Raw genomic sequence first — 26,103 nt, 5'->3', positions numbered from 1 at the left:
GCATGTACTTTTTGCGTTTTCACTAAAAACATTTTCAATCATTTTAAAGCGTTTTCAATAAAAACATTTTCAATCATTTTAAATGCGTTTTCACTAAAAACAAGTGCTCAGAATGTGTGGCATGTGATGTTGTAAGAAAGTGAGTGAATAGCAGGCATTGTACATTGACAGATTAATAAGCCATTAGGCGTGGAACAAATGGCGCCGCAGATTTTGGTAAAACAACACAAAGTCCTCGGAGAAAACTTAAACTAAAAAAGAAAACAAATACGTGTTCGTAAAAGGTGTGTCATCAGTTGAAGTGTTTGATTTGATGACAGTCTCATAATTGATACTAGGAGGAGGAGGGAATGAGGGAATAAATTCAGCACTCTGAGGAGAAGCAGCGGCAAGAGGGGCTGACAAACACTCATAAAGGAGGAGGAGCCGACGAGGGTGGCCTACACATGGCGGCACAAGTGGTTGCGATCTGGCGCTTTGGCATCTTGGGCTGACGCCAGCCTTGTAGTATCGCCACTTCAATGACATTATGGTCCCTCCGCCCCCACCACCGTGCGCAGTGCACCCAACAGGCAAGTCTTTGCCTTCCAGTAATTTAGTATGTCACCATCACGGTATCTCATCAAACCATATTATACATTACATCTTTATTACCAGACAATCACAATTCACTCATTGTTATTTGTAGAAATTAAAAGATAATTAGTTTGAGGTATCTTCACACCAATCAAATTCTCGTATTAATTACACAGAGTTTGACTGTGTTTTTGTGTCTGTGATGGATGCATGGAGGGTTTTGGGGGCCAAGATTGTGTCGGCAAGACAGGATTTTATGTTGGGAATTGTGGAGGTTTAATTAAATTACTAAATTTGTTTAAGGAACAAGATTACCTTTTTATGTCGAAGATTTTGCAAAAGATAAAAAAAATATATATACATATATATATTATATTCAAATTTGCACTTTCCAACTTTGATGCGTGGAAAATGCTTTTTATTGTTACGCAAGTTGCAAATTTCAGCTGGCTTTTACTTTTTTTAAGCTGTCGTTTTCTCTCACCACCCGTTTGGTTTTGTTTGTTTTTTTGTTTTCATGTACATCATTGGCAATTTATAATTTTATACACCAAACCCTCCTCTTACTTGATCCTTTTCACTTCTTCTTCCTCCTTTCGTTTCACATTTTTACTGGGTTTTTGCAGAGATTTTAGAGCCTGCTGCTCTCTGAGTTTGGTCATTTGGTAATTTTCTGTTAAGTGGAAGGGCAAACGACTAATGAAGAGCCTAGTAAGTACGTTGGTTTTGATTTCTGGTGTTTGATTCATATATACATGTGTGTTTGTATGTTGGTTTTTTATTTTCATCATACGGGAATCTGCAAAAAATGATCTTTTTGATCCGGTGATTGTTGGTTTTTACATTGTATATGGGATTTCCGTACGATGTTTATGAATTCATAATTCTCAGATTGCTTCTTTGTTTTGCCTACATTGTCAAGATCTTCGGACATCGAATGCTGTGTACTTTAGTATCTTCTTTGCTCTCTATATCATTGATTTTTACGTTTGCGCTTTCTGCATCGTTGATTAAGGTTTCGATTTTAGTGTGTTTTTCTTCGTGTTCTACTAAGTTTTGGTTGCAGGATTTTTGTAGGCACATCTCTTACTTCCGTCCAAGGTTAATTTTCTGTTGTTTTCGTATATTTCAGTTGGCTCTGCTTTTGATTCTGGCATTTACTAGTGCTGCTCAGTATGATGGAGAAGGGAAGGACGGAGAATGCGAAAGGAAGAAGCTTTTCGATCCAAGACCTCACAGTGTGTCACTCTTGGAGTTTGGAGCAGTTGGAGACGGGAAAACATTGAACACGGTCGCGTTCCAAAATGCTATTTTCTATGTCAAGTCGTTTGCAGACAAGGGCGGTGCTCAGCTCTATGTTCCGCCCGGAAAGTGGCTTACCGGAAGTTTTAACCTCACCAGCCACCTCACGCTCTTCCTGGAATCTGGCGCCATCATTCTTGGATCCCAGGTTCACATATAACGCAAAGGAAAATTTATTTCCGCACACTTTTTTCTTTCTGTGCACCGTGGTTTATTCATGTCATTTGATTTTTTATCAATTCAAAGGTGGGAGAAAAGGGCGTGTGGAAATCATTTCCGTAACCAAAAATTTTCTCTGCTTTGTTCCAATAGAAACTTTCCCACATTGTAAAAAACACTCGGTGTTGGCAATGCTTATGCAGGATTACACTCACTGGGAAACTGTGGAACCCCTGCCTTCTTATGGTCGAGGGATTGACTTGCCGGGTTGGAGATATCGTAGCTTGATCAATGGAGACAATCTAACAGATGTGATAGTAACAGGTGAGGATTTCATCCGTAAAAAATGCTTGTCTGCTGACATATATCCGAGTTCTGCCTTGTACGTAACTCATTCCACATTCGATAAATTTTACCAGGTGATAATGGAACCATTGATGGACAGGGTTCCGTCTGGTGGGAACAATTCAGCTATCATGCCTTGAATTATAGCCGACCACATCTAGTGGAATTTACCGGATGCGAAAATGTTACTGTATCAAATTTAACCCTCTTGAACTCCCCTGCTTGGCACATTCATCCGACATACTGCAGGTACTGCTCGTAGCTTCTGAGGTCAAATTTTGCATTTCTGGTACCAGTTGCATTTCAAGAACTGATGCTAACCTTTACGTGTCGAAATAATGCAGCAATATGCAAGTTCTAAACATAACTCTTCATGCTTTTCATGCATCTCCATATACTAGCGGTATAGTCCCAGGTGCGTCAAACATTATTTTTCACTGTTTATCTATCACTGCATCTGCATATACAAAGAGCCTAAGTATCTTTCGTTCGTGTAACTTCAGATTCTTCAGAAAATGTTTGCATTGAGAACTGCAACATTAGTATGGGGCATGACGCAATTGTTCTCAAGAGCGGTTGGGATGAGTATGGAATTGCCTTCGGAAAACCAACAAAAAATGTACACATCCGTGGCGTTAACCTTCAGTCTTCTTTAGGCTCCGGCCTGGCATTTGGCAGCGAGATGTCTGGAGGCATATCACATGTACGTGTAGAGCAACTTCGTCTACATGACTCATTCATCGGCATTGCACTCAAGACAGCTATGGGAAGAGGAGGTTATATGAAAGACATAGTTATATCCAATGTTGAAATGGAGAACATTCACTTGGCAATTGAGGCTACTGGTCAGATCGGTTCACATCCTGATGAAAAATATGATCCTGATGAACTGCCAGTAGTTAAAGGAATCACCTTTGAGAATATGGTCGGCACTAATGTTACATTAGCCGGAAGCTTTTCTGGACTCGAAAAATCGCCTTTCACATCCATCTGTCTCTCGAATATCTCATTCTCCCTCACTTGGAATTCGTCTACCTCATGGTTCTGTTCCAACGTGATCGGTTTTTCGCATGAAGTTTCTCCCAAACCATGTCCAAATCTCCAAGACTCGGCTTTTAACTCTTCCGCAGCTTGCTTCTTTCCCTTATATAATTATGCTTCAGTTTTGTGAGATCAACGTCGAAAAAGACAAAATCATTGGTTTTTGGCAATCTGTACATGAGATACCATTTGTACAGAAGAATTTTCCAATAAAGCTCCAACTTCGTATCTTCCATCTCTTTGAATACATACAAACAGGCATTCTCTGCCTTGCTACGAGATCTTTTCAAGTGTCAGCGGCGTCCTGATAGGCTCACGTAGGGCCTCATCTCTTCTTGTACAAGGAAATTTTGGTAGTGCAGTACAACTCAGATAGCCATTTGCTTCCGTTGTCTTTATTTTCCTTTGATTACCTTTAGCTACGATGTAAATTTCGTGTAATGTGGACTGATACCAGATTAATTTTCTGGCACAGGGAGGATTAAGTGACTGATGTGATTGAAATTATGAGTAATTCTTGTTTAATGTCCTGATTCAGTCAGGTTTGGTAATGAATGGACTTGTGGATTCTGCACCGTAGTTGGTTCCGTCATTGTCCGTATTGTTGGAGGAAAACTTACCTACACGGATGTTACAGTGACGGTATTTCAAGCCAATCACGCACTGTCACGTATTTGGATGTGTACTAAAGTTTGTTTCTTACTTTCCGACATGGTAATGTTGCAGATGAAAATAACCATAAACTTTGTAAGCTTACATTCCTCATGTCCCGTGCTTTTAACCCATCTCAATCTGAAAAAAAAAACTTATGCAATGGTCACCACCAACTGTTTTATGTCCCAAATCTTTGGGGTTGCCTATTCCAATAAATGTTGGTTATTTCTTTATGTTATTTGAATCAGTAACCGATTTATGGATGAGTGCTCTTGAAGTAACAAAAGATCTTGAATTTGAGACTTTCTACACAAAAAATATTCTCTTAAATGAAGGTATTCGTGCTTGGATGGTGGCTCAAGATTAGCCTCATGAAAAATCTTATAATCCTTGAGGAGGTTCTACCCCGTAGAAACGCTCTTTAATGGAACTTTATCTTTAGACGGTCATGACCAAGAAACCACCGGTTCATTTGGTGGGCAGGGAATGCCAGACTTATCAATCTATCCCGTAAACTATTGGGGGCTCATGTAGCTCATGCCGGATTAATCGTATTCTGGGCAGGAGCAATGAACCTATTTGAAGTGGCTAGTTTTGTAACAGAGAAGCCTATGTATGAACAAAAGGCTAGGAACAAAAAACTGGATGAAAGGAGAAATGCATACCGTGAAAGTTGACCGGAAAACAAGAATGACGGAGAATATAGAGGGCTTTTCACGTAAAAGACCGTGACAAAGAATGACGGAAATAGAAAGAGCTTTTCACATGCAAGCCCACGACAACTCTACACGAAAATACAGCTGAGGCTGCTGCAACTATTCGTAGGCACCAGGACTTTCGAAGAGGTAAGCTTCAACAACTTTGTACATGCCCATTGCTCTTTCTTTGCCACCCCTGATTTCTTCCTCGTTGATCTCCAAGTCACCCGCGGCATCGTACTCACTCATCATCTTACAAGTACATCCGCCGATGGGGGAAGCTTGAAAGCTCACCTCGTAAGAAATGGACTTAATCTTGCCCTCCAATACATCTCCTTCAACCAGAGGGTACTTGCACACCAAATTCTCCACGTCCAGAGTGTCTTGTAACGCGTACCAGCACAGCATCAACGATGACGAGCATGTAGGCACATTTAGACACAATGGCGGAGTTAGGAATTTTTTATCGGATGGGCTAGCTTAAAAATTTAAATTTTTTATAAATAAAGAAACTTGATACCGTGTTTTTTGTTGTATCAGCTAGCTTAAAAAAATTCACAAGGTGAGCCAAAATTTTTTGTAATTAAATAAATACGTGTTAAAATTCAAACAAATCCAAACTTGTACATGTACAAGAAGCGATAAAAAAAAATGTAAGAAAAAGAGATGGTATGTAAAATGTATTATATAATTTTATATAGTTAAATCTAAAGAATTCGGATTAATGACTAAATATATGATGGGTGAAAATCAATCAAAATTACATGTAAAATTTTATTTTTCACTGGAAGCTACTTGGGCTACCGCCCAGAGCAACCCTTAACCTGGCTCCGCCAGTGTTTAGATGTGAAACAAAGAAATGTGGCACGACAAACGTGATGATTTTTAGTTTGAAGTAACTTCCGCACTCTGCTTTTGTCCACCTCCATTCCTCCTTTTTACTTTAGCCATGGACAAAAACAAAAGTAGGATGCATAAGGAGAAAACGAGAGTGTGAAAATCACTACCTTTTTTATTAGGGTCATCAATTACAAAACAAGTGGTTAAAACTAGACATGTAAAAGAGAAATGCGATGCGACGAAGATGATTTTTTATTTGGGAGTTATTTCCGCCTCCCATTTTTCTCCATTTGCACTCCTTTCACTCTAGCAATGGACAAAGACAATCAAAGGTTGCCTATGGAGAAAATCAGAGTGTGAAAATCACTATGCTTTTGATTAGGGTAAATGATCACATGCTTAATTGATAATTACACTCAGCAAAGTTGATCTGCTTGATGCTTCCTACGCCGCCGTCGCCGTGGATGATTTCGATGCTCTTGATGGCCGTAGGCATGAGCTTGGGGATGAGATTGTCGGAGTCTGTGATCAAGGCCTTGAACAACCTGTCTGCTGCCACTGGACTTGTAAATTCCTGCCTCGAACTTATGGAACTCATGAAAGTTAGCTAATTAATTAGCCTTTTGCTAATATGAAAAATGATAATTAGAGAGTTTAGACGTAGGGTTGAGAGAACTGAATTGAATATAAACTCCTGGATCAAAACTTGAAGATTTGAATTTCTTACTTTTTATAGTTGGCTTTGTTGGACCATATTTATTGCTATAAGCATAAACCATAGAACACAAAATTTGACCTAATCGTCATAGTCTAATAGATATGAAATGAAACAGACATGGAAATGCTTTTAAAATGATTGAAAACCCTAGAGAAAATAAAATACTTTTGGATACTAAACGCACTTGAAGTTTTTCTTGTAAGAAATACATAATTGGTGCTTCTTTGCATGAAGCACTTTAGACGCCTTTTAGGATTTACTTGCATTTTTATTAAGGATTGGTTTCAAAAATATTTTCGCTAAAATACTTTTAATCATTTTAAAAGTACTTCCAAAATAGTCTAATTCAAACGTGTAGATATTTGTATTATTGTTGTTGTTGTTACAATCATCAAACATTGATTTATATAACAAACTGTTCTTGTCCTTGCTAGATTGTTAGACGCATCTAAATCATTTTTCAGACAATATAATCCACCAACTTGTTTGGATAGGTACCTTTTGGTTCATGGTTAAAAATTTAGACTATTTCTCGATTTTTGCATATCGTTTATACAAATATAAAACAGTTAGATGATATTTTTTTATATTAAAAGTAGAGGGCATGTTCGTGTCTCTTGGAGCCAGCGAGCCAAAGAAAAGGCCAAGCTCTATTAAGGAATGGAGAAACAAACTTAAGACCTTGAGTGCATAGATAAACGCTCGTAATCATTAAAAAATTCGCGTAATAATCACAAGAACATATACAAGCAACTGGATTTATTGCTTCACTTTAACTTTGTATATATAACAAGAATGTATTAAAACCTCTCTCTCCGTAATAAATCAAAGAAATCATTGGAAAAAAAAAAGAAGAAAAAAAAAACCTGAATCACTCCGTCAATGTATCGAGTTATAACACCTCTACTTTCTACTCCCAGCTTTGCGTTTCATCTCAGCCGGAACTGGCTGCCTTGCAGTCCGATGTGGTACCCCGTTCAAAGGTTTTCGTGACGGTGAAGGGCCTAGAGAAGGATTAAAGCTCTTGCTGCGAAAAACCATTAGCAGCTCTTTTAGGAATCAGGTAATATAAAACTCATGCAATTTGCAAACAGAAGGCCACGTTCGAATTACCTTGGTTCTAGGCCTTTCATTGGCTTTCCATTAGGTTTCTTGGTTTTCGACGCAATCCCATTGGCTATGCTAGTAAGTTTAGTTTGATTGAATTGCCAGAGCAAATCATGCTCTGAAGAGTCACTGGTGGCAGCATCAAGATCATCCATGTCATCGGTGCTAGCAACATTGAACCCGTTGCTTCCCGCGAACATATTGTAGGATTGTTCTGGATAAACCTTGGAAGAATCCTGGAGATATTTCTGGTAGAAACCATCAGATAAATTCCCACTGTCTGCTCCCCATGATCCTAAAGGATTTCCAGCTCTGCTTGCTTCTAGCTTGTTTACCATAACCTTATCAACCCACTCGCCTGAGCTCATGTCTCTATCATCCTCTCCACAGTTTTGAATAGGACTATCAACTGGGGGCCAGGGAGATGAATTACCTAGTAGCTCATCAAGATCAAAGCTTTGTCTTTTTGTCCTCGAAGCAGAATTGTCGTTAATCTACAAAAGCAAGACGTCAACAAGAGCGCCAAGTCACAGTGATTAGAACATACTAGCCAAATGACCGTTGAAAACAAATCTAGGACAAGAAACTACAAGGCAAAAGAATGAGGCATCAAACTCAAAATTTGACGTGACATCTACTGACAGTTGAAAAACAATGACGTCCTTCAGAATCACCTTCAAAAGCTTACACTTACCTCAATTTTGCCTACATTGATCATTGGTGTCTGGCAACCATTCTGGTCCCCCATCATGTCTGTACCCTGATGGTTAGAATGAAATGGTGACATCTCACCAGATTTCATCCTGTATTTATCAGAGCTGCCAGAGACTGGGGGTTGATTGCGTTCAGCTTCCTCTTTCCTGGCTAGTTGTGCCTTAAGACCAGCAATCTGATCGCAATAGAAAATTTCAGTAATGCATAATGAGAATTGAAACAATACAAGTGAGTGTGACAGTGTGTAAAAACCTGTTCCTTGAGAGCTTTGACATCTGTGCTATCTTTGTTTACTCGGGCTGCACCAAGTTCAACTGTGGCTACTCGCTCTGCAAATTTGAGCGTGCTTATTGTTTCACCAACAGCATCTGCCTCAGGGCTTATGTGAACAAACATAAGTGTCTTGGCCTGTCCACCTGAAATATGATTACAAATAGAGAACCATAAACAAAACTTTCTCAATAAACCAGGCTAAACATCTCTCAAGAAGGCATGTTTTAGTTAACCTTACCAAGTGAATCTTGGAGCAACTGTGTTAGTTTACTATTTCTATAAGGAACATGTGGGTTCTTTTGGGCAAGGGAAGCGATAACATCGCCTAAAGCTGAGAGTGATTTGTTAATATGTTGAGCTTCTTTTAATCTATCCCCAGTCACCTCAGATTTGTCCACCCTCTCACTTCCTGCAAGATCAACCAGATGCATACAGCCACGAAGAATAGCTCCAGATGTCAAATCCCTTCCTTGAACATGAACATTCAAGCAACTGCAGATTGATAAAAGTTCGAGACTTAGAGTTGGCTAATTGCAACAAAACCATTTATACATGCTCTCAAAACACAAAAAGAAGACTAGATTCCTACCTGTGAGAACGACTACTACGGTCATTTAGGGCAGTTGCACCCACAACGCGATTCTTTTGTCCAAGGTTCATCAGATCGATAACATCAGATGTTGATGATACAGGAACAAGATTTGCATCTGGCACACTGAGACCTGTTTGAGAACTATTACGAATTTCTAATGTGCGAATAATTAAGGAAAGCCTGGAATGTGTGAAAGACAACAAAAACACAACTTTTTTAGTTTATCACAAGTGTTTTGACATGTTGCTTGACCTTCAAGACCTATTGGAGAAAAAAATATAAAAGCAGTAAACTAGTAAAGGATATCTTTTGTTACTCCCATCAGTAACAAGGAGATCTCGTACTTGCTCGTTATAGATCTCAATCATTTGAACAGAAACATCATACCGGAAAGTGTCCTTTCTTCGATCTGCTATAAAAAACAAGTCTCCCAATGCCCTATAATTTACACCTTGGCTTTTCTCTGTAAGTTCTCTGGGTCCACTCTAATCAATTAAACAACATAACTTAGTGATAATATGCATAATCAATCAAGCAAAATCTACAATTCATGTAAAAAAAAGATGTATACTGTGATTGACAGCATATATTACCATAGTGTACGTTTTGCCTGATCCAGTTTGCCCGTATGCAAATATGCAAACATTGTAACCATCAAGGACGGACCGAATCAGTGGTTGCATATCAGAGAAGACATCAGCTGCGAGGCATTAGAAGATAACATGGTGAAAAATACAATCAAAAGTTAAGATTATAGAACTTGAAGATTGTTTCCTTAACAAATAAAAAAATAAAAAAAACCTTAAGAGAGGCTTACCAACCTTGGCTTGCAGATGGCCCGAATACTTTGTTGAAACTGAAGGACTTGTGTCCGTTCCCATGCCTTGCTGGGGTGTTAATAGTGATATTTCCATCTTCGATATGATCCACAGTGCTTAAACAGTTTGATACTCCAGATAAGAAGGGTCTCACTCGACAATAAACCCTGATACTTCCTAATCAACACAACAGATAACTAATTAGCCATTGAGGACTAGACTTGTGAAAGTTTAGAGTCTAGACCAATTTATTACCTTTGAGATCTTGAACTTGATTGTAAAGCTTTCGATTTTCTTCAAGAACTCTGTGATATCCACTCGCTGCATGAGCTAAGCCATGAATGTGTAAACCTATGGAAGGAGAAAAGTGAACGAGGATAAAGATTTCTTCTACTCACCACCCTCAAAAGGAAAAATGTAACCAAAAAACAAACAGATATATTCTTTCTGAATTTATACCAATATTGTGGAACTCCTCGTGGAACTTCATTTTCATAAACTGAATACCAGATTTGGTAGTGTGAAGAGTTTGCTTTAATTCCTGCAAATTGATATGTGGCATGAGTATACTAACCAATAAACACAAAAAAAAAAAAAAAAAAAAAAAAAATCACGGCTGAAACCTACCTGAACATCTCTTTGTTGTTGATCAAAGATCATTTGCTGTTTAAGCAGCCGACTTTTTGATTCCTCATCCGAGATGTGCTTTGTATTGACAAGTGATTTGTCTTCCACCTGATAATTATCGAAAAAGACAAAGATATTTGAGTTTCAATCTATTTATGAACTTCAACATCAAAATATGAGTTTCTCTAGATGACCGGAAACAAAAGCACAATAGTTACCTTTTTATCACCAGAAGCGAATTTCATTGGAAACTTGTATCCATGCGAAACAGCCACATCTTTTGGACTTGGTTTTGTCTGTAAGATAAATTTGTAAGCGCGTAAATGTTTGAAAAAGAAACAAAGAGAGAACCCTAATCATATTGAATAGGTGAAAGCACGTATCCCTACAACATATTTTCCAGATAATGTTTAAAGGGTAACAGTTTTGAAAGAGAAAAACAAGCATACCAATTCACATTGGCTGGACATACGTTGCTCAAATTCCTCCATGACCTTGCTTAGCACAGACTCTACCAACTGTTGCACATTCGGGTAAAATAACCGAATTAAGTAGCAGCAGAAAAGTTACAAGATATCACTGGCAGTGAATCAATAGTACTTTATAGGTAGTTGTATCAAAGAATCAAACAATGCTTTTTTTCTTCCTGGCAAGTTAAAAATGCAATTCACTTGGTTAAACGCAGACCAGTTAGACAATATTAAGTAGCAGATATGAGTTGTACAAGATGAGGGAATGTTTCCCCAGCCTTACCATCGGAACTTCTTCAGGCTTCTTATCTAATAGAACTGCGCGAACAAGCATACTCAAGGAGTGAGAACTAGGCTGCAATAACTCAAAACAAGAAAGGACGAACTTATAGTTCTTACTCAAGAATGCCCAAACACACAAAAGAAAATTAATAATATAACGTTAGAATTGTTAGTTTACCAACCATCTTATTAGAATTAAGATCAGAGGACAGAGCGCTCAAGGATTTGTCATTCATTGAGGAAGTTCTTGACAGCGAATTCGTGAATGGCTCCGAATTTTTCCTTACAAAAGGCCTTGCCGCAGAAGTAGTGGGTTTTATGTTTGCACCAAATTTTGATATGCCATTTCCCCCGGTCTGTTTCCCCTCACTGTAAGATTTAAGCGCCAGAACCGTATTTACAACTCTTGCAGATTTCCCTCCCTGATGGGATAACAAAATAAAATGGATATATGTTAAAGAAGTATTTATCTTAGAAAATCTAATTCTGAAAACTGTAGTTGTCCGGTTACAAGTTCCAGTAATTTGATGCGCATAGAAACTTATCGAAAACTTATCGAATACCCTTGTGTAAAAATACATACTTGTTCCAAATCAGATGCCTCAAACGAGGGAAGCCCCATCCCCTCGATAGCAACAAGGAAGTTCCTCACATTCTCGAAGTACTGAAACGCAGACAAAGCCGCCCCATCGGGGATCAAAGCTGAATCGCATGGACTTTCTACCACCTGAAAAAAATAATTAAGCAATGCAAACAATGGCTCAATTTTTGCAAAATTGAAATTGAAGACGAAAAAATGCGAGAAATTAGGATAGGATCAGAGGATCAGGGTCACCTTGGGCACAGCTCCAGGTTGAACTTTATTGATCGCATTGCAGAGGATTATCCCACTTCTCAATCCAAGCCTAAACTCTTCCTCCGAAGGCTCTGCCGGCATGTCTTTAGCGGCAACAACGCCGATCATCTTTCGAAGCCACCCGGCCGCCTCATTTCTCCTTGATGCTACACAACGAAAGGTTAGCTCGATTAGCTCAAACAAGGAAACGAAACGCAGTTTTCAAGTATTCAATTATTTCAAACTTGGAATCAATTGGTAAAGTTAAACCAAACAAAGGAGAGAGAGAGAGAGAGAGAGCTGATTTTCTGTTTGGTTGCTGAGAAAATGAAGGAAAATACAATCTTGAATACAATCGAGAGAATTTGGATTGAAAAAAAAGTGAGTACCGGCTTCCTCAGCTTTTCGAGACTCCAAATTAAGATCGCCGAGGCGAGTGCCGTGCTGTTGAAGCACGTCCTCCACCATCGACGCAACCGAAAACGACAATGCCGTTCCTCCTGCTGCTGCAGCCATCGCTTCTTCTTCTTGCTTGCTTCCCCACCACAAACAATTTCTCACTCCAAATTCCGAAAACTGGAAACCGAACTCTTTCACAATTCAGCCATCAATCAATCAAATCCCCCTCAACTTCCCAAAAGAATCTATACGAAATCAATGCAATCCCAGCTATCTGCTGTATTGCCTTCTGACAGAAAAGATCTAGAGAACCAAAACCAGTAAATCACAGCCAGAAGAGGCAGAGAGAGAGAGAGTATCTGTGTTGTTATTGTTGTTGGTGTTTTAATTGATGTAAAGGTTTCTTTGTTTCCAATTTAGACTCTCTTTCTCTTCACAGTCCCATGAGGATGAGGTACCTTTTGCTTTTCTCCTTCTCTTTCTCCTCTCTCTCTCTCTCTCTCTCTCTCTCTCTGTTTTAATACTCTCTCTCTCTCCCTCCGACCTCCCTTTTCCTCTGAACCTACTCTCCCCTGCCCGAACCTGTTGCCGAGCCTTCCCGGGTTTATTTCAAATTACCAAACTACCCTCTTTCTTTTCAAGAAAAATATATTATGTTGATGTATGCATTCTAACTTAGAAGTCTAAAGTCTAAACCATACAAAAAGAAATTAACTAATTAATTTGGTTTTTTTAGAAATGGTTCTGATCATAAACACAAGTTTTGTGAGTCAGTCACTAAGTGAAAAGAGAAAGAACTTCTCCTCAATTTTAAAGTCGTTTTTACACGCCAACTGAAAGCGTGGCTGTAGAAGATTTGACTATGTGGTTCGGGTTAAGATCCTACTTAGAGGACATACATCACGGCATTTTAAGTAAATCTTATTTTGATGAAAAGCTATTTAATGTTCTAACTTGTAAGCTCACCAAATTATTTCATCTTATTATAACCAAAAACAAGAATAAAATTATTGCTCTTGCAAAGGAAAGCAATACTCACCATAATCTTTGGGGTAACGGTTTGAACGTTATATTTGTGAATAGTTAGAGAACATTGTATACAGTACTAATAAATCAATATAATTTTTCTTAACAAACGATATTATCTACACTAAGAAAATGGGAGAGAGTGAGCTAAGTCTTACAATGTGCTAATAATAATGTGAATAAATTAGTAATAACACGTAATAGTCTGATGGTTAGACTAAAAATACTTATCTATGGTAACAATTCATTTGTCACAATAACCTTTTTTTCTATACGAGATATATATGATTGCATGAAAATATTTGCCCGACGTTTTGGATACTGAAGGACGGTCCAAATTAGTATAAGGTTTTAAAACCATAATTAAGATTCCTGAAACCTAACATGCACTATATGCTTTAAATCCAAGCGTCTTAACTTCTTTTAAACCTTGATCATCACTCGTGTTTTCTAATTTGTTAATGATGGATAGTGTTTGTGCCACTAATCTATTGCCTTAATTAAACGACAAAACTTCTCCATCTATGGATATTCAAAAACATTAAAATTTTGAAATCTTATTTGAAAACATTTACAAAAGCTATCTATATAATATATACAAACCATTCAAATATTATGAGAAGTCGGTGGGTTTGTCCATTTCTTTTGAATTTGGATCCTACCCAAACCTTAGTGTGTGAATCTTAAGAACTATAAAATTGAGGTCTTTGGTTTGTGTGAAAGATAAATTGGAGCATTTGGTTTGTGTGAGATGAATTAATCGGAATGAGTTAATGGAGATTGTCGGATTCAATTTGAGTGGCCCTGATTACATGGTCCTAGACTTTGGACGGTGAAATCCAGAGTGGTGCCCATTTCTTTTGCACACTTTGTATTTAACGTCATAATTTTGGTCATGTTCAGCCACCTTTCTAATTAAAAAAGGAGGGAAAATTATTTAAATTTTGAAATCCATATTATTATATATGGGGTTTTGGTTAAGTTGTTTCAAAGCAACGAAGACATGTGGGAAGTTAGAAGATCTTGACACAAGCTTGGGCAAGTGAAAAGTTTGAAGGCAAGATGAAAGAATCGACATTATCCAATCACCCAATGCCCCCAATAATAATATGTCGAGGAAGGGTAGTGGGGTTGGTCGTGTGTTGCAATCAGATAGCAAAAACGGTTGTTGAAAACAGTCACCCGCCGGCCTTCCAGTTATATCTTATTAGGTCATGTTGATCATGGGATTAACCAATAACCACTAAACGTCCCATGTAAGCAGGTAAAGACTGGCCTTGAGCTCTAAGTTACCAAGCTTGGAACTAATTTTTAGGTCAAAATGTTGGACTGAATTCTCGAAATATACTAATTACTAAGAGACCAACTTTTATGACAGAGGTACATTGTCTATATGGTATCTCATGTCAATTGTACTATGTTATATATGTTGAAGAAAAGTTACTCATAATCTTTTATTATTGATATGAATATTACCGTAGTTGTTTACCCTCACCATAAAGTGTTAGAACTTCTTCTTTTTTCGTGCGATATTAGTTGATAACAAGAGTTATTTTCAAAAGATTTTAATGGAAACTTTTGTCACTATACATTGGTTTCACACATGAGGAACATGCTATGATACTATCACGCAGAATATTATTTAGACATACAAAGCTGATTACATTACTAATACATTATCTAATATAACTAGGTCCTACATACAAAGGAGGAGTAGCTAAACTTTTTATAAGTTCATGCACAAATCTTAATTTTTTGACGTGAGACGACTCCTCGCATCCTTACATTCTCGATTATAATCATTACTTGACATAAGCTCTCGAATACAATAAAAGGCATTTAATTACTTGTAGGTTTCGCTTTATTTATTATGAATCATTTGCAAAATTGCAAGATTTGGTGACAATAATGTGACTAGGGAGAGAACAAATTAATTGAGCATGGTAAATACTAATAGTTTGTGTTTTGGCCAGAAAATGTTATGTGGCCATGAGTTGAAAAAAACAAGTCATCTCCCTATATCAGAACAAGGAAACAAACAAATGGGACACTATGGGAAGCATGGGGCATGCGTGTTGCAGATCGATGGCTTCAACGTTCGAAAAATTCAAATGGTAGGTTCGGTGCCGAACCTCCAGGTATGGATAAAGTTGAGGCCCCACGTAGAGCGTGTTCACCGGTCCTACTCGCGACCGCTCGGCGGGAATTTAACACTCAATAGCAAAAGTGGCTGATATAATGACACCTTCTGAAGTAAAATTTGAGTGACGGACCAATGGGAGTCGGCGGTCAAGCACGATGGACAACCGTTGCTTCGTACGTGGCATGCTTTCAGTGGATAAGGTTCGGTCTACATCAATCTGCCCTGTAATTAGCGGAGCTGCGGTAGTGTTTGATCAATCTTCCTCAACAAAACCCGGCAAATGTCTCGCGTACGTGGTTTACTGGAAGGAAGGCAAGTGTTAGTTGGGCGGCGGGTTCTAAAAATCGTTAAGTGCTAGTTGGGCGGCGGGTTGGCGCATAGTGCCTAGGCAGTTAGGTAGGGTCTAAGTAGACGTCTAGATAGTCTAAACGGATTTATGTAAATTTCTTGTATATTTTGTAAATAAGTGCATATTGACACTTACAAAAAATTATACTTGTATGAAATTCATGAATAAGATAATAAAAGAATGATAAAATACAAAAAGAGTATCTAATAAGTTCAAAATTTAAAAACACATTAAGCATATATACTGTATAACCATAGTGAGGAGTATTGTAAGATGACACATGTACAATAAGTTCACAATTTAAAACCACATAAAATGCAAAATAGGAGGAAAATAAGGAAATATAGTAATGTAGATAGGATTTTTTTTTTTAAGAAAAAAAAAAGAAGGGCCTAGAGCCCAACCGATTTTTCCAACCAATTTGCAAGAAAATGTCTTGGGTCACCACCGTCCAGCGCCTGGATCGTTTTTTAGAACATTGATTTATATTTAACAACGTAATATCATGGAAGAAAATTTTGTGTATGGGATTGTATTATTAGCTCGGGAAGTTATTATGATGTCCTCAATAATCTGGCCAACTAATGAAAGATTACTTGAGGAATCCCGCTAAGCTTTCACAATATGAAGCTAATCGGACTCTAATATAATGTTTTGAAATCGCCTAGATCTCATTCAGCACTGACAGACATTTCTCCCATGATAATTTGTGATTAGCTTGGTTGGAATACCGCTATTGTTGCGTCTCTTATGATAAAAATTCTTTTAAATTTAAGTAATATGTTGTTTCTTTAAAAGTACAAAAAGAGATTCACATAATTAGTCGGATTCATCAAAACATAGAATCAAGTTAATAATTTGGATGTATTAAAAAAAGTTAATAATATGAATTAACACATCAATGTTCAAACGAATCGTAATTGGGAAATTTTGATAGGGTGCATAATATTAAGGCCTGGTTTGGTACTGAGGTGATTCTGAAAAAAGCTGGTATAAAAAAAAGCTGGGAGTTGTTTTTGTGTTTGGTAAACATTCAGTTTCAGCTTTTTTTCACAGTTTTGGGTAAAAAAAAGCCAAAAACAAGAAGCTGCAAAACCCAGCTTTGAAAAACTGGCTTTTTTTTTCACATTTGTTTTACATAAAAGTTTACCAAACACTTTGCTGCTTTATTTCACAGCTGCTTATTCTCACAACACAGCAGAAGTAGCTTTTTTTCAAAGCACAGCAATACCAAACCAGCCCTAAATGTCTTAATTATTTGGGAATTAGGACCAAATAAAGTCCACACACTGTACGTATGTAAATATAAAAGATTTAAAAAGAAAAAGAATTTATGGAAGAGAGGAAAGTTGGAGAGAAATGTGAAAGAGAGAGGAAGAGAGAAAATTAGAGACATGCTTTGATGACATGTGTTTGAGCGAAAAAAATTTAATACCCATGATTTTTTTTTCCTAATATTTTCTCTCAATTATATATGGAAGGGTATAATAGCATTTTCATTAATTTTTTGTTGACAAATAACATTCTATTAATAGGTAGTATAGATTTTACACTAACAATTATTTTGAGAAGTAAAATGTCAGATAATGTGGGAAGTAAATAAATGAAGAAATGTAAGAAATGGGTTGAAATTATTCAATTCTCAAAAGTAATCAAATTAATACAGAGAGTTGCTAATCATGATTAGTTGTATTAAAAGGTTGTCAATAGTTGGATTATAATTGCAATTACCAGTTTCCGAAAGATTATCTGTAGCCATATGGTCATCATGCTACTTCCCATGAATGCCTTTGTTGTAGGTTCTCCATCACTTTCTTTCTGCAACGGCATTTTGCGGGTTTGTGCACACAAGATGGAGAGCATGTGGCATCAGAAAATAGTCAGGTCATTGATGATATATAATTATGTACAATTTTATTTTATTAATGTTAAAGTGTTTTTCTCTCTCATCACGTGATATATTTAGAATAAACAAAGATAAAATACATCATAAGTATTGACACATGAAAAACCTCTTATGTGCTACATTATCTTGTCATATTCATTGAGTCTCGTTATCTTAGACCTCATAATTTGAAAAAAAATGTGATTATGCGTTTTAACGAAACACTTCCGGTATTATTCATTTTTAACGAAAATGATATTTTTACTTTAAAAAATTATTCTTGATACTATTCATTTACAACACCTTTATGTTATTTTGATTAAAATTTTAAGTTTTTAAATTATTTTCATTAATTTTCTTTTAGATTAAAGATCAGATGGCAACTGATCATAATTTTCTTGAACCACGAGTCCAAGAAACGGGAATGTTGTCATATAATAGAAACAATACACACGTCGTCATCCCATAGGTGATTTTTTAACTCTTACGAAAAAGAAAGTGTACCTCAACTGAAGCAAAAGTGTCATACAAGCAAGCATATATCAGTAGGCGAAGGAAAGAGATCGTCTCGAATTTCACTGTCCGGTCTAATAATTAGACAATTTGAATCATTTGAATTGAACTTGACACTTCTTATTAACTTATTTTGCTGGTTCACAAATAAAAGGTTCTGATCTCTCTTTTACAAAAATCAAAATCCCAAATTTCCTAATTCTCAAACTCTAAACTCTATGATCTAGAGAAGATCCAAATTCATAGGCCAAAAAACCAAAAAGAAACCTCGTCCACATAGATGCAATTTTTTATCTTTACTATATATTAAGAAAACCCTCATTGTCAACCTTTTGCCACTTTGTTTTCAATTTTGCCCTCACTTTTGAGACACTCTTGACAAAAAGGAGGGCAAAATAGTAATTTTGTACCTTATGACAATCATATCCCCATTTTTTCTATTTTACCCTCACATTTGATACACAATATTTAAATAAAGAGGGTAAAATGGTAATTGTGTAATATTAAGAAAAATATGCCCTTATTAAGAGATCTCATCATCATTGTATTATACTCTTTTTAAAAAATTTAAAAACTAATCACACTCCTTAATAAAAAACAAAAAATAAAATGAAATTGTTCACACATAAAATGTGTGCTCATCTTCTAGTTTAGTTTAAGAAAAGTGAAAGTAGTTGATAAGTTATAGAAATAGACTTTTTGACATCTTGGATCATACGATCTAACTAAAGCTTTACTGTACTCATGATTTTCTCATCTATCCTTGCATTTTCTTTTCCCAGTTCAGGGTAGAGTTCAAAGTAAATTTACAAAGTCAAGAAACCCTAATGGTTTTCACCGAAATGGCATATCTTCCTTCCTTGAGGTGATGGCTTTCAGAGAGAAGCTTAATTGTATTCGAGATATCGTTATAGATTTTGTAATGCATTTAAATTTTTCTACATAACAACGCTTAATTGACTTAAAATAACGTTATTGTGATATTAGATACTGATATAATCTTGTAGGTAAAGTCCTCTCGTTTCTCAGCCATGATCCGAAAAAATGCATAAAAATATAGCCACTTCCCACCAGTTTGATGCCTTGATATAATTACACTGACTTTTTTTTTTTTGTTCAAAGAATAATTACAATGACTCTTTAGCAATAGATATGTTACATAGAGAAGGAATATATATTGCCAAGTCATTGTCAAATGTAAAGCTAAAGCACTCATTCTCATCACGTTCATGATCATAATTAATTATGATTATAGTTTTTGATTGGCCAGAGTGTAAAAAAAAAAAGGCACTCTTTGGTGGCGAATGTGGATCATAGGCGTCCCCCACTGGAAAGCCAACACCAGCTACTTCCACCCACAAATGCAGTTATGAATTTCAGAACAAATGTATAAACCAAGTGGCATACGTTATATTACCATATCAATACATTGTTCTAAAATTTCCTGCCTAGGCGTTAGACGGTTGGTTCCGATTAATCTTTAGGAGTTTGAAAAATAAAAAAAGGTGCCTAGACCTACTTTATAAGTGTCCGCCTAGACTGCCTAAGCACCCGCCTAGCCGTCTAGATTTGCCTAGGTCGCGATTCTCACTTAAACAAAAAATATAACTTTCATTTTGCATTTTTTTTTCTTTTCAATAAATTGTAAGAGACTTGTTGAACACTTAGATGAACACATATTATATGCTTTTTCTCGTGTTTTCATTTTGTTCTAATACTTTAAAATCGATATGACATTCTATTTTGTTGTATGTATCCCCAAATGAAATTATGTATTTTTTAAGTATAAACAGACACTTATTTATATGTGTGATATATAAAAAATATACTTAAATCCACCTAGACTCTCACCTAGCCTCCTAGGCCTGAACTTGCCGCCCAACTAGCGCCTACCGTATTTTAGAACCTTAATTATATATATATATATATATATAAATGAAAAATTCAAGCCTTTTATATGAAGAAACACCAATTTGTCAAACTTTCCAGTGGGTGGTTCTTAGTTCCTCGTGAGATTTCAAATGCTTGTTGTTAGAACTACTAATTAGAAGGTTTGCTTTAATATATGCATGAATGTGTAATCAATAACAGTGAGATGTGAAAAAATGTGTCTCATATTGAAAGTTTACCAAAGTTTGTATGTGTTTATAAAGAGTTGAATTACTGCTGGTATTTTAATATGGTGGAACCTTAATTTTTTATGGTATCATAGTAGTTTGGTTGATTTGTAAAGCCCACGATTCGTAATCTAATTTATGTTGTTCACGTGTTAGACTTTATAATTCTCCCACGTGGGGACTGTGTGGGAATGTGAAGATATGTCTCATGTGAAAAGTTTACCAAACTTTACATGTGTTAATAAGGAGTAGTTGAGTTACTCCTTAAATTGATGATTGTTCTTCTTCTTATGATCAAATGAAACCTCAACTTTCTTCAATAGTCACATGATGAAAATGAATATGGAAATAAATAAAGCGTGGTGCTATCCACACATTCTCTGTTAATTTCTGTCGTTTGATCATCTTCAATTTATTTGAAATGACGGTCGAAAATTGAAAGGTGCAAAAAGAGATATGTGGATAGCACCACCCCAAATAAAAATGATGACAAGGTCTGGTTGTGTTTTAGTATTGTGTTGGTGGGACAACATGCATCATATGCATTCCCTGTAAATCATGAAAGCCTTGCACTCCAGCATCTTTTGGTGTACTTTTTGAGCCGACCAGGCTATGATGAGGGCTGAGACCCTCATAGAGATCAAGGGCATTACACTAGTCCTTTTGCTCCTCACATTCCCCTTAATCATCCTATGTACTTGCATATTGTTCGCTATCTGTTGCTCCATTTTGTTTCGAATGATATTCCAACTCATGCACTAACCCCATGTACCCAAAAAAAAAGGAGAAAAAAATGAAGAGATTTAAAGATATATTTCCTTCTGTTGTCAATCGAGCAAGGATATATAAATATTCTTCTGTGCTGTGAGTCACTTCTACGACGATGTCTTTAATTAAATGGTGTCAGTCATTGCAATAGAAAAACGTCAATGAATGTTTTCCAAGAAGCTTTTCAAATCATCAAAAGTATACTTATGTGGTGTAGTGCCTTGCAAATGCAATTTATAAACAGAAATAATTGTTTCATCGCATGCATATAGTGTTCGATTCGGTTGTTTGATGAGGTTTTGCTTAGGCAAGGGGATTGATATTCCTCCAGTGGTGGCTTTGCAATCACGTTCAATTAGGTTGGTTGGTTCCAATCTCTAATACCAGACTAAACCTAAGGAAACGTACATAGCAAGATCAATGAGATTTCTTCAACCGAAACTTTGATTTATGGGTCGACTCTTGATTGAGTGGAAACAAATGACAAGTTAACAACATAATAATTCGATATGGATGGGCTTTCTTTAGGTCAATGGGTTGAGAGGGCTTTAAGTTTTGTATGTTTTGTCCCTAAACGTAAATAGGAGGGTGTACTTTAGGGCCACTAGCGAATGGGCATTTGCCCTATGTTGAGAGGTGCATTAACGCGAGGCCTATTGAAAGGGAAGCTAAGAGTTTGCAGAAGTATTCTTCTTAGTTTGTGTCCTTAATTGTTTAGGCCTTTATTTTATTTTAGGATAGTTTTCTAGACTCAAGGAAGTTAGGGTTGTGTTATTTAGATTATATAAGGTCGGCCTAAGCTTTCGTCTACCCAATTTTTGTTTGAAGGAATGAGAGATTGGGACGTGTATTACCATGGATTTCCGGTCTTATTTTTATTTTATTTTTGTGGACATGTGTATCTAAATTGTTTTCTAAAGTTATTGAAGAAGCCATGACATGAATATGCAAGTATTGTCCTTTATTTTAGGTCCGTTTGAGTAACAAGACAAAGAAAAAGATAACAAGGACAAGGTCAAGGAGGAACGGGAAAGCCATCCCCGCCCAACCGGGTGCATGGGGGACTAAATACTTTCCTGTTTCCTTCTTCTCCCAATTGCAAGCGGTAATTAATTAATTAAGGCGGTGAGCAGGCGCAAGCATCCACACACACATGCATATATATATATATATATATATATCGCATCAGGTGAACCATCACACACAGTTAATAAATTTGAAACCCTAGCTAACTAATGTTCCAGTTTCTCTCTTTCCCAATCACAATTAAAAAAAAAAAAGACAAGCATCAAACTTGCTTGACAAGTTAACAATGGCCGATTATGATGATGACGTGGGTTTTTGGCTTTAAGCCAGCTGATCAAGAACTCATCAACTTCTTCCTCTACCGGAAGGTTGTTCTCCGACAGCCACTAGTGCCACGACACGTTGGCTTTGTGCATGAGATTGATCTCTTGGGAGACCACCAGCCCTGGGAGATTTGGGATGCCTGCGGAGGACCACAGCCCTACGGTAAACAAGCCTATTTCTTCTGCAAGCTCAAGAAGTTGTCAAAATCCGGTGTCCACATTGATAGAAGGAATGCATCCGAAGGATTTTGGAACGGCAAACAACTCAGCGAAGACGTTTTTGTCCATCATGATGTAAACCCTAATAATAAGTGGATTATTGGTCGAAAAAGACAGTTTAAGTATGTCAATGAAGGGTCGGAGCACCATCACGATTGGTACTTGGAAACTTACATTCTTGCTAGCATTCCTGATGATGATCAAGCGGTGGTTGCGATTTGCCGACTTAGAAAGAATTACCACAAAAGAAAACGGTATGTTCCCCAAAGAAATCGAAGGAGAATCAACGGCCGCAAAGAAAGACATGGAAGGAGAATCAATGGACAATTAATGGAAACAAAAAGGTAAAATTGTCTACACAATTAGAACTAGGGCCACCATTAGAATTAGAGCAACCAATATTATATCGATCATGTGAAACCCGAGAGACAAAGCTGCTCAAGTAATTTTACTACTGATGAGAAGTTGAACATAAACGACGACGTTGCGACTATGGGTTGTCATCAATGTGATTATATTAATTATGCTTCTGGGTATGATCACTATGGTGCTACTAGTTGCAATTGGAAAGAGTAATTTATACACGGGCTGCGGGAGCTGCCGGTGGACGTCAACGTGGATGAGTACCTGATGAAAAGCCTAGATGCCGAGAACCAAATGCCGCCGCAGCTGCGCCTGAGATGGCTGAATATAATTGTGAAAACCAAACGCCGCCGCTGGCCTTGCCAACTTCTGGGATGGATTATGGTGATCATGGACTCGTGGGAGCTAGTAAACGTAATCCAAGTCCTTTTGGGGTTTGGTCCGAATCGTTGGATGACCCTCACATCATTACATATTAACATATTCAATAGCAATATACAACCAATTAAGATTTGGATGCAGTACAGCAGTTTAATCTTATTTCTTCGTGTTGCTATACCAAATTAATTTTTGACTAGTTTTAATTTATTAATAGTAGGGTTTATCACAAATGGTATTTGAAATGAAGGCAGATTCTTTGCCCTCCCACTTTCCGTGCCCTCCTGTGCCCTTCTATTTTGTGTGGTCACGGTTAAGCCACGTCAATATTTTATATTATTTTTTATAGAGATAATAAGACAAAAAAAAATAGTAATATAAAATGTTGACATGGCTTAACCGTGACCACAAAAACAAAAAGGCACAGGAAGTGGGAGGGTAGAGAATCTGCCTCCCTTTGAAATTGCCCTCACCAATCACCATCAAGATGGTCCCTGAAATTGAAAATCAATCAATGTAATCCTAAAAATAAGTGTTGTAAATTAATGTGATCATTTCGTCACAATTTTGTTAAAATTTCCGTTTAATGTTGATGTGCCACATAAATGGGCCCACAAGATTTATCGATTTTTATCACAAATGATCTTTGAAATTGACTCATACCATCAAGACAGACCTCATCGTTCTTTGAGTCATCAGACCACTAGGGAAGCGTCGAACAAGCTCTCCAAGATTAAGGTTGCGAGGATGTTTATCGCCTCAATGTTAACGAATATGTCTCAGAAGTCGTTGCTAATTGGCCAAGCCATCATCAAGGGTGATCTTGATCCGGGTTTAATTTGGTGAAAGGTGTCGAAGTATGTAAAGATGGGTGTGTTGAGGGTTTTTTTTTTAGAGAATAGACAACGCATGAGGTAGAGGAATGTGGACTGGGATTGGATGTGATTGCAGGACTGAGTTTTTGGGTTGACAACTTTTTATTAACTATTAAATTATTAAACCTATTTGTAATTTTTTTTAATTTAATTAGACTTCTATTGCCCATTTTTATGTTACACCAGCTCATAACAGAATTTTTCACAGAATTATGACGAAAGATTTGGGACACTTACTTATGAGACTACATTATCGATTTTCAATTTCATGGACCATTTTGATGTCGCGGGTTAATTTCAGGAACCATTTTGATATCCAAGTCAATTTCAAGGATCCATTTATGTGTCACATCAGCACTTAACAGAATTATGACGAAATGACCACATTGATTTGCGACACCTATTTTCAGAGACTACATTGATTGATTTTCAATTTTAAAAACCATCTTGATGGTGATGGTCAATTTCAGAAATCATTTGTAATAAAAACCTTTAATAGTATTATATAATGTTTGTTTAATTCCTTGCGTATTCTTTAATTTATAGTTAATTGCTCTTCCCCAATTATATAATATATACTCTTGGTCCATCTTTGAATGCACTGGTATAAAAGTCGCAATTTAATTCTTTAGGGATCCATGCAATTACGAATATAATAATATTCGTTGAATATATGAGGAGATAATTAGGGCAGTTCATTTGTCTGCCTCTCGCCATGTAAAAAAAAGTTTCCATGCTGATCATAATAACTTATATATACATTCATATTTTTTATCCATATGAATGCAATGAGAAACCATAAGCGATATTTAAATTTTTTTTTTCAAACAAAACTTTGTCGTCCCATATCAAATTTGTTTATTTTAGCTTTTTTTTTTCCCCCAAAAGTTGTAAATCACGCTAAAAAAAATTTATTACTTATAATCAATCATCAATTGTAATTCACGATATTTGATAATAAAGATCTATTGTAATAAAGTGTATGTTATGTGTCACTAAAATAATGGTTATTAATAAATAGCGATGTTTTGATAAAATCAATAGTAATCACAAAACAAATTTCTACGAGTATGACATCATGTATTTGCTTACATGTACAAAATAAAAAGCGAACTGCTAAGGACACTCTTAAAAGTGGGACTCTTTACCTTAATTTTTTTGACACAATTTTCGTGCAGACATTATAAAATACTGTGCAAAAAACATGAGGTCGTGGTGAATCACATTTTAAAAGAGTTTTCTTAACATTTTTCAAATAAAAAATATGTGTCTCCTACATTACAATTCAGGGTTTAGGCCAAAAGCATGTTTTTAAGAAGAAGAGAGTGTATTAATGGGATAATTGAAAACCAGTTTAACTTTTCAATAGTGACGCTGTCATATTAATTCGTATTTTACTATCAATAAAATCAGTTTAACTTTTCAACCGTGACGCTATCATATTAATTCGTATTTAACTATTAATAAAACTCATTTATCCTATGAAAAAAAAAGTAGCATTATTTGGTTGTAATTGGTTTTAAACCAAATTTATAACTAAATAATATGGTTGTTGATAGTTAAATTATTAATTAAATGTTGATTAACGTGCTTATTTTCTATTAATGACACATAATTTATTTACAAATTTAGTTTTAAAATTTGGCATTCTTAAACTTATTCTTAGAT

General features: G+C 36.4%; 4 protein-coding genes across 7 annotated transcripts; 2 read left to right on the top strand and 2 right to left on the bottom strand.

The window, feature by feature from the left end:
• The first annotated feature begins 289 nt into the window (after positions 1-289).
• On the top strand, positions 290-3,974 carry LOC137742431 (probable polygalacturonase). 4 transcript variants are annotated; one of them, XM_068482296.1, is made up of 7 exons: positions 297-598; positions 1,203-1,287; positions 1,709-2,026; positions 2,241-2,361; positions 2,457-2,631; positions 2,727-2,797; positions 2,886-3,974. In XM_068482296.1, the coding sequence occupies exons 2-7, from the start codon at positions 1,276-1,278 to the stop codon at positions 3,551-3,553; spliced, it is 1,365 nt and encodes a 454-aa protein (XP_068338397.1). In that variant the 5' UTR covers positions 297-598; positions 1,203-1,275; the 3' UTR covers positions 3,554-3,974. The 4 variants fall into 4 exon arrangements, with proteins under 4 accessions (XP_068338395.1, XP_068338394.1, XP_068338397.1 ...); XM_068482295.1 differs by having other exon boundaries at positions 297-614; XM_068482294.1 differs by having other exon boundaries at positions 290-598; positions 1,203-1,291; positions 1,709-2,361.
• A 918-nt stretch (positions 3,975-4,892) lies between these two features.
• Positions 4,893-6,213, bottom strand: LOC137741773 (major allergen Pru ar 1-like). Its single transcript, XM_068481491.1, has 2 exons — positions 6,030-6,213; positions 4,893-5,254 (listed from the first exon to the last, which is right to left on the bottom strand). Exons 1-2 carry the CDS (start codon positions 6,211-6,213, stop codon positions 4,893-4,895), a joined length of 546 nt encoding a protein of 181 aa, XP_068337592.1.
• An 825-nt stretch (positions 6,214-7,038) lies between these two features.
• On the bottom strand, positions 7,039-12,855 carry LOC137742647 (kinesin-like protein KIN-14I). Its single transcript, XM_068482568.1, has 19 exons — positions 12,441-12,855; positions 12,052-12,218; positions 11,800-11,943; positions 11,399-11,638; positions 11,218-11,289; positions 10,914-10,982; positions 10,683-10,760; positions 10,465-10,572; positions 10,297-10,378; positions 10,093-10,188; positions 9,841-10,014; positions 9,613-9,719; positions 9,326-9,504; positions 9,017-9,178; positions 8,666-8,919; positions 8,407-8,570; positions 8,135-8,329; positions 7,447-7,934; positions 7,039-7,360 (listed from the first exon to the last, which is right to left on the bottom strand). The coding sequence occupies exons 1-19, from the start codon at positions 12,565-12,567 to the stop codon at positions 7,237-7,239; spliced, it is 3,030 nt and encodes a 1,009-aa protein (XP_068338669.1). The 5' UTR covers positions 12,568-12,855; the 3' UTR covers positions 7,039-7,236.
• A 9,724-nt stretch (positions 12,856-22,579) lies between these two features.
• Positions 22,580-23,167, top strand: LOC137741772 (NAC domain-containing protein 89-like). The gene has a single exon (XM_068481490.1). It carries the CDS (start codon positions 22,580-22,582, stop codon positions 23,165-23,167), a length of 588 nt encoding a protein of 195 aa, XP_068337591.1.
• Positions 23,168-26,103: the final 2,936 nt, after the last annotated feature.

The sequence above is a fragment of the Pyrus communis genome, chromosome 8 (assembly GCF_963583255.1).
Source record: "Pyrus communis chromosome 8, drPyrComm1.1, whole genome shotgun sequence".
Classification (NCBI taxonomy): domain Eukaryota; kingdom Viridiplantae; phylum Streptophyta; class Magnoliopsida; order Rosales; family Rosaceae; genus Pyrus; species Pyrus communis.
The sequence above is the reverse complement of the archived record's forward strand: the minus strand, read 5'-3'. Positions and strand labels throughout refer to the sequence as shown.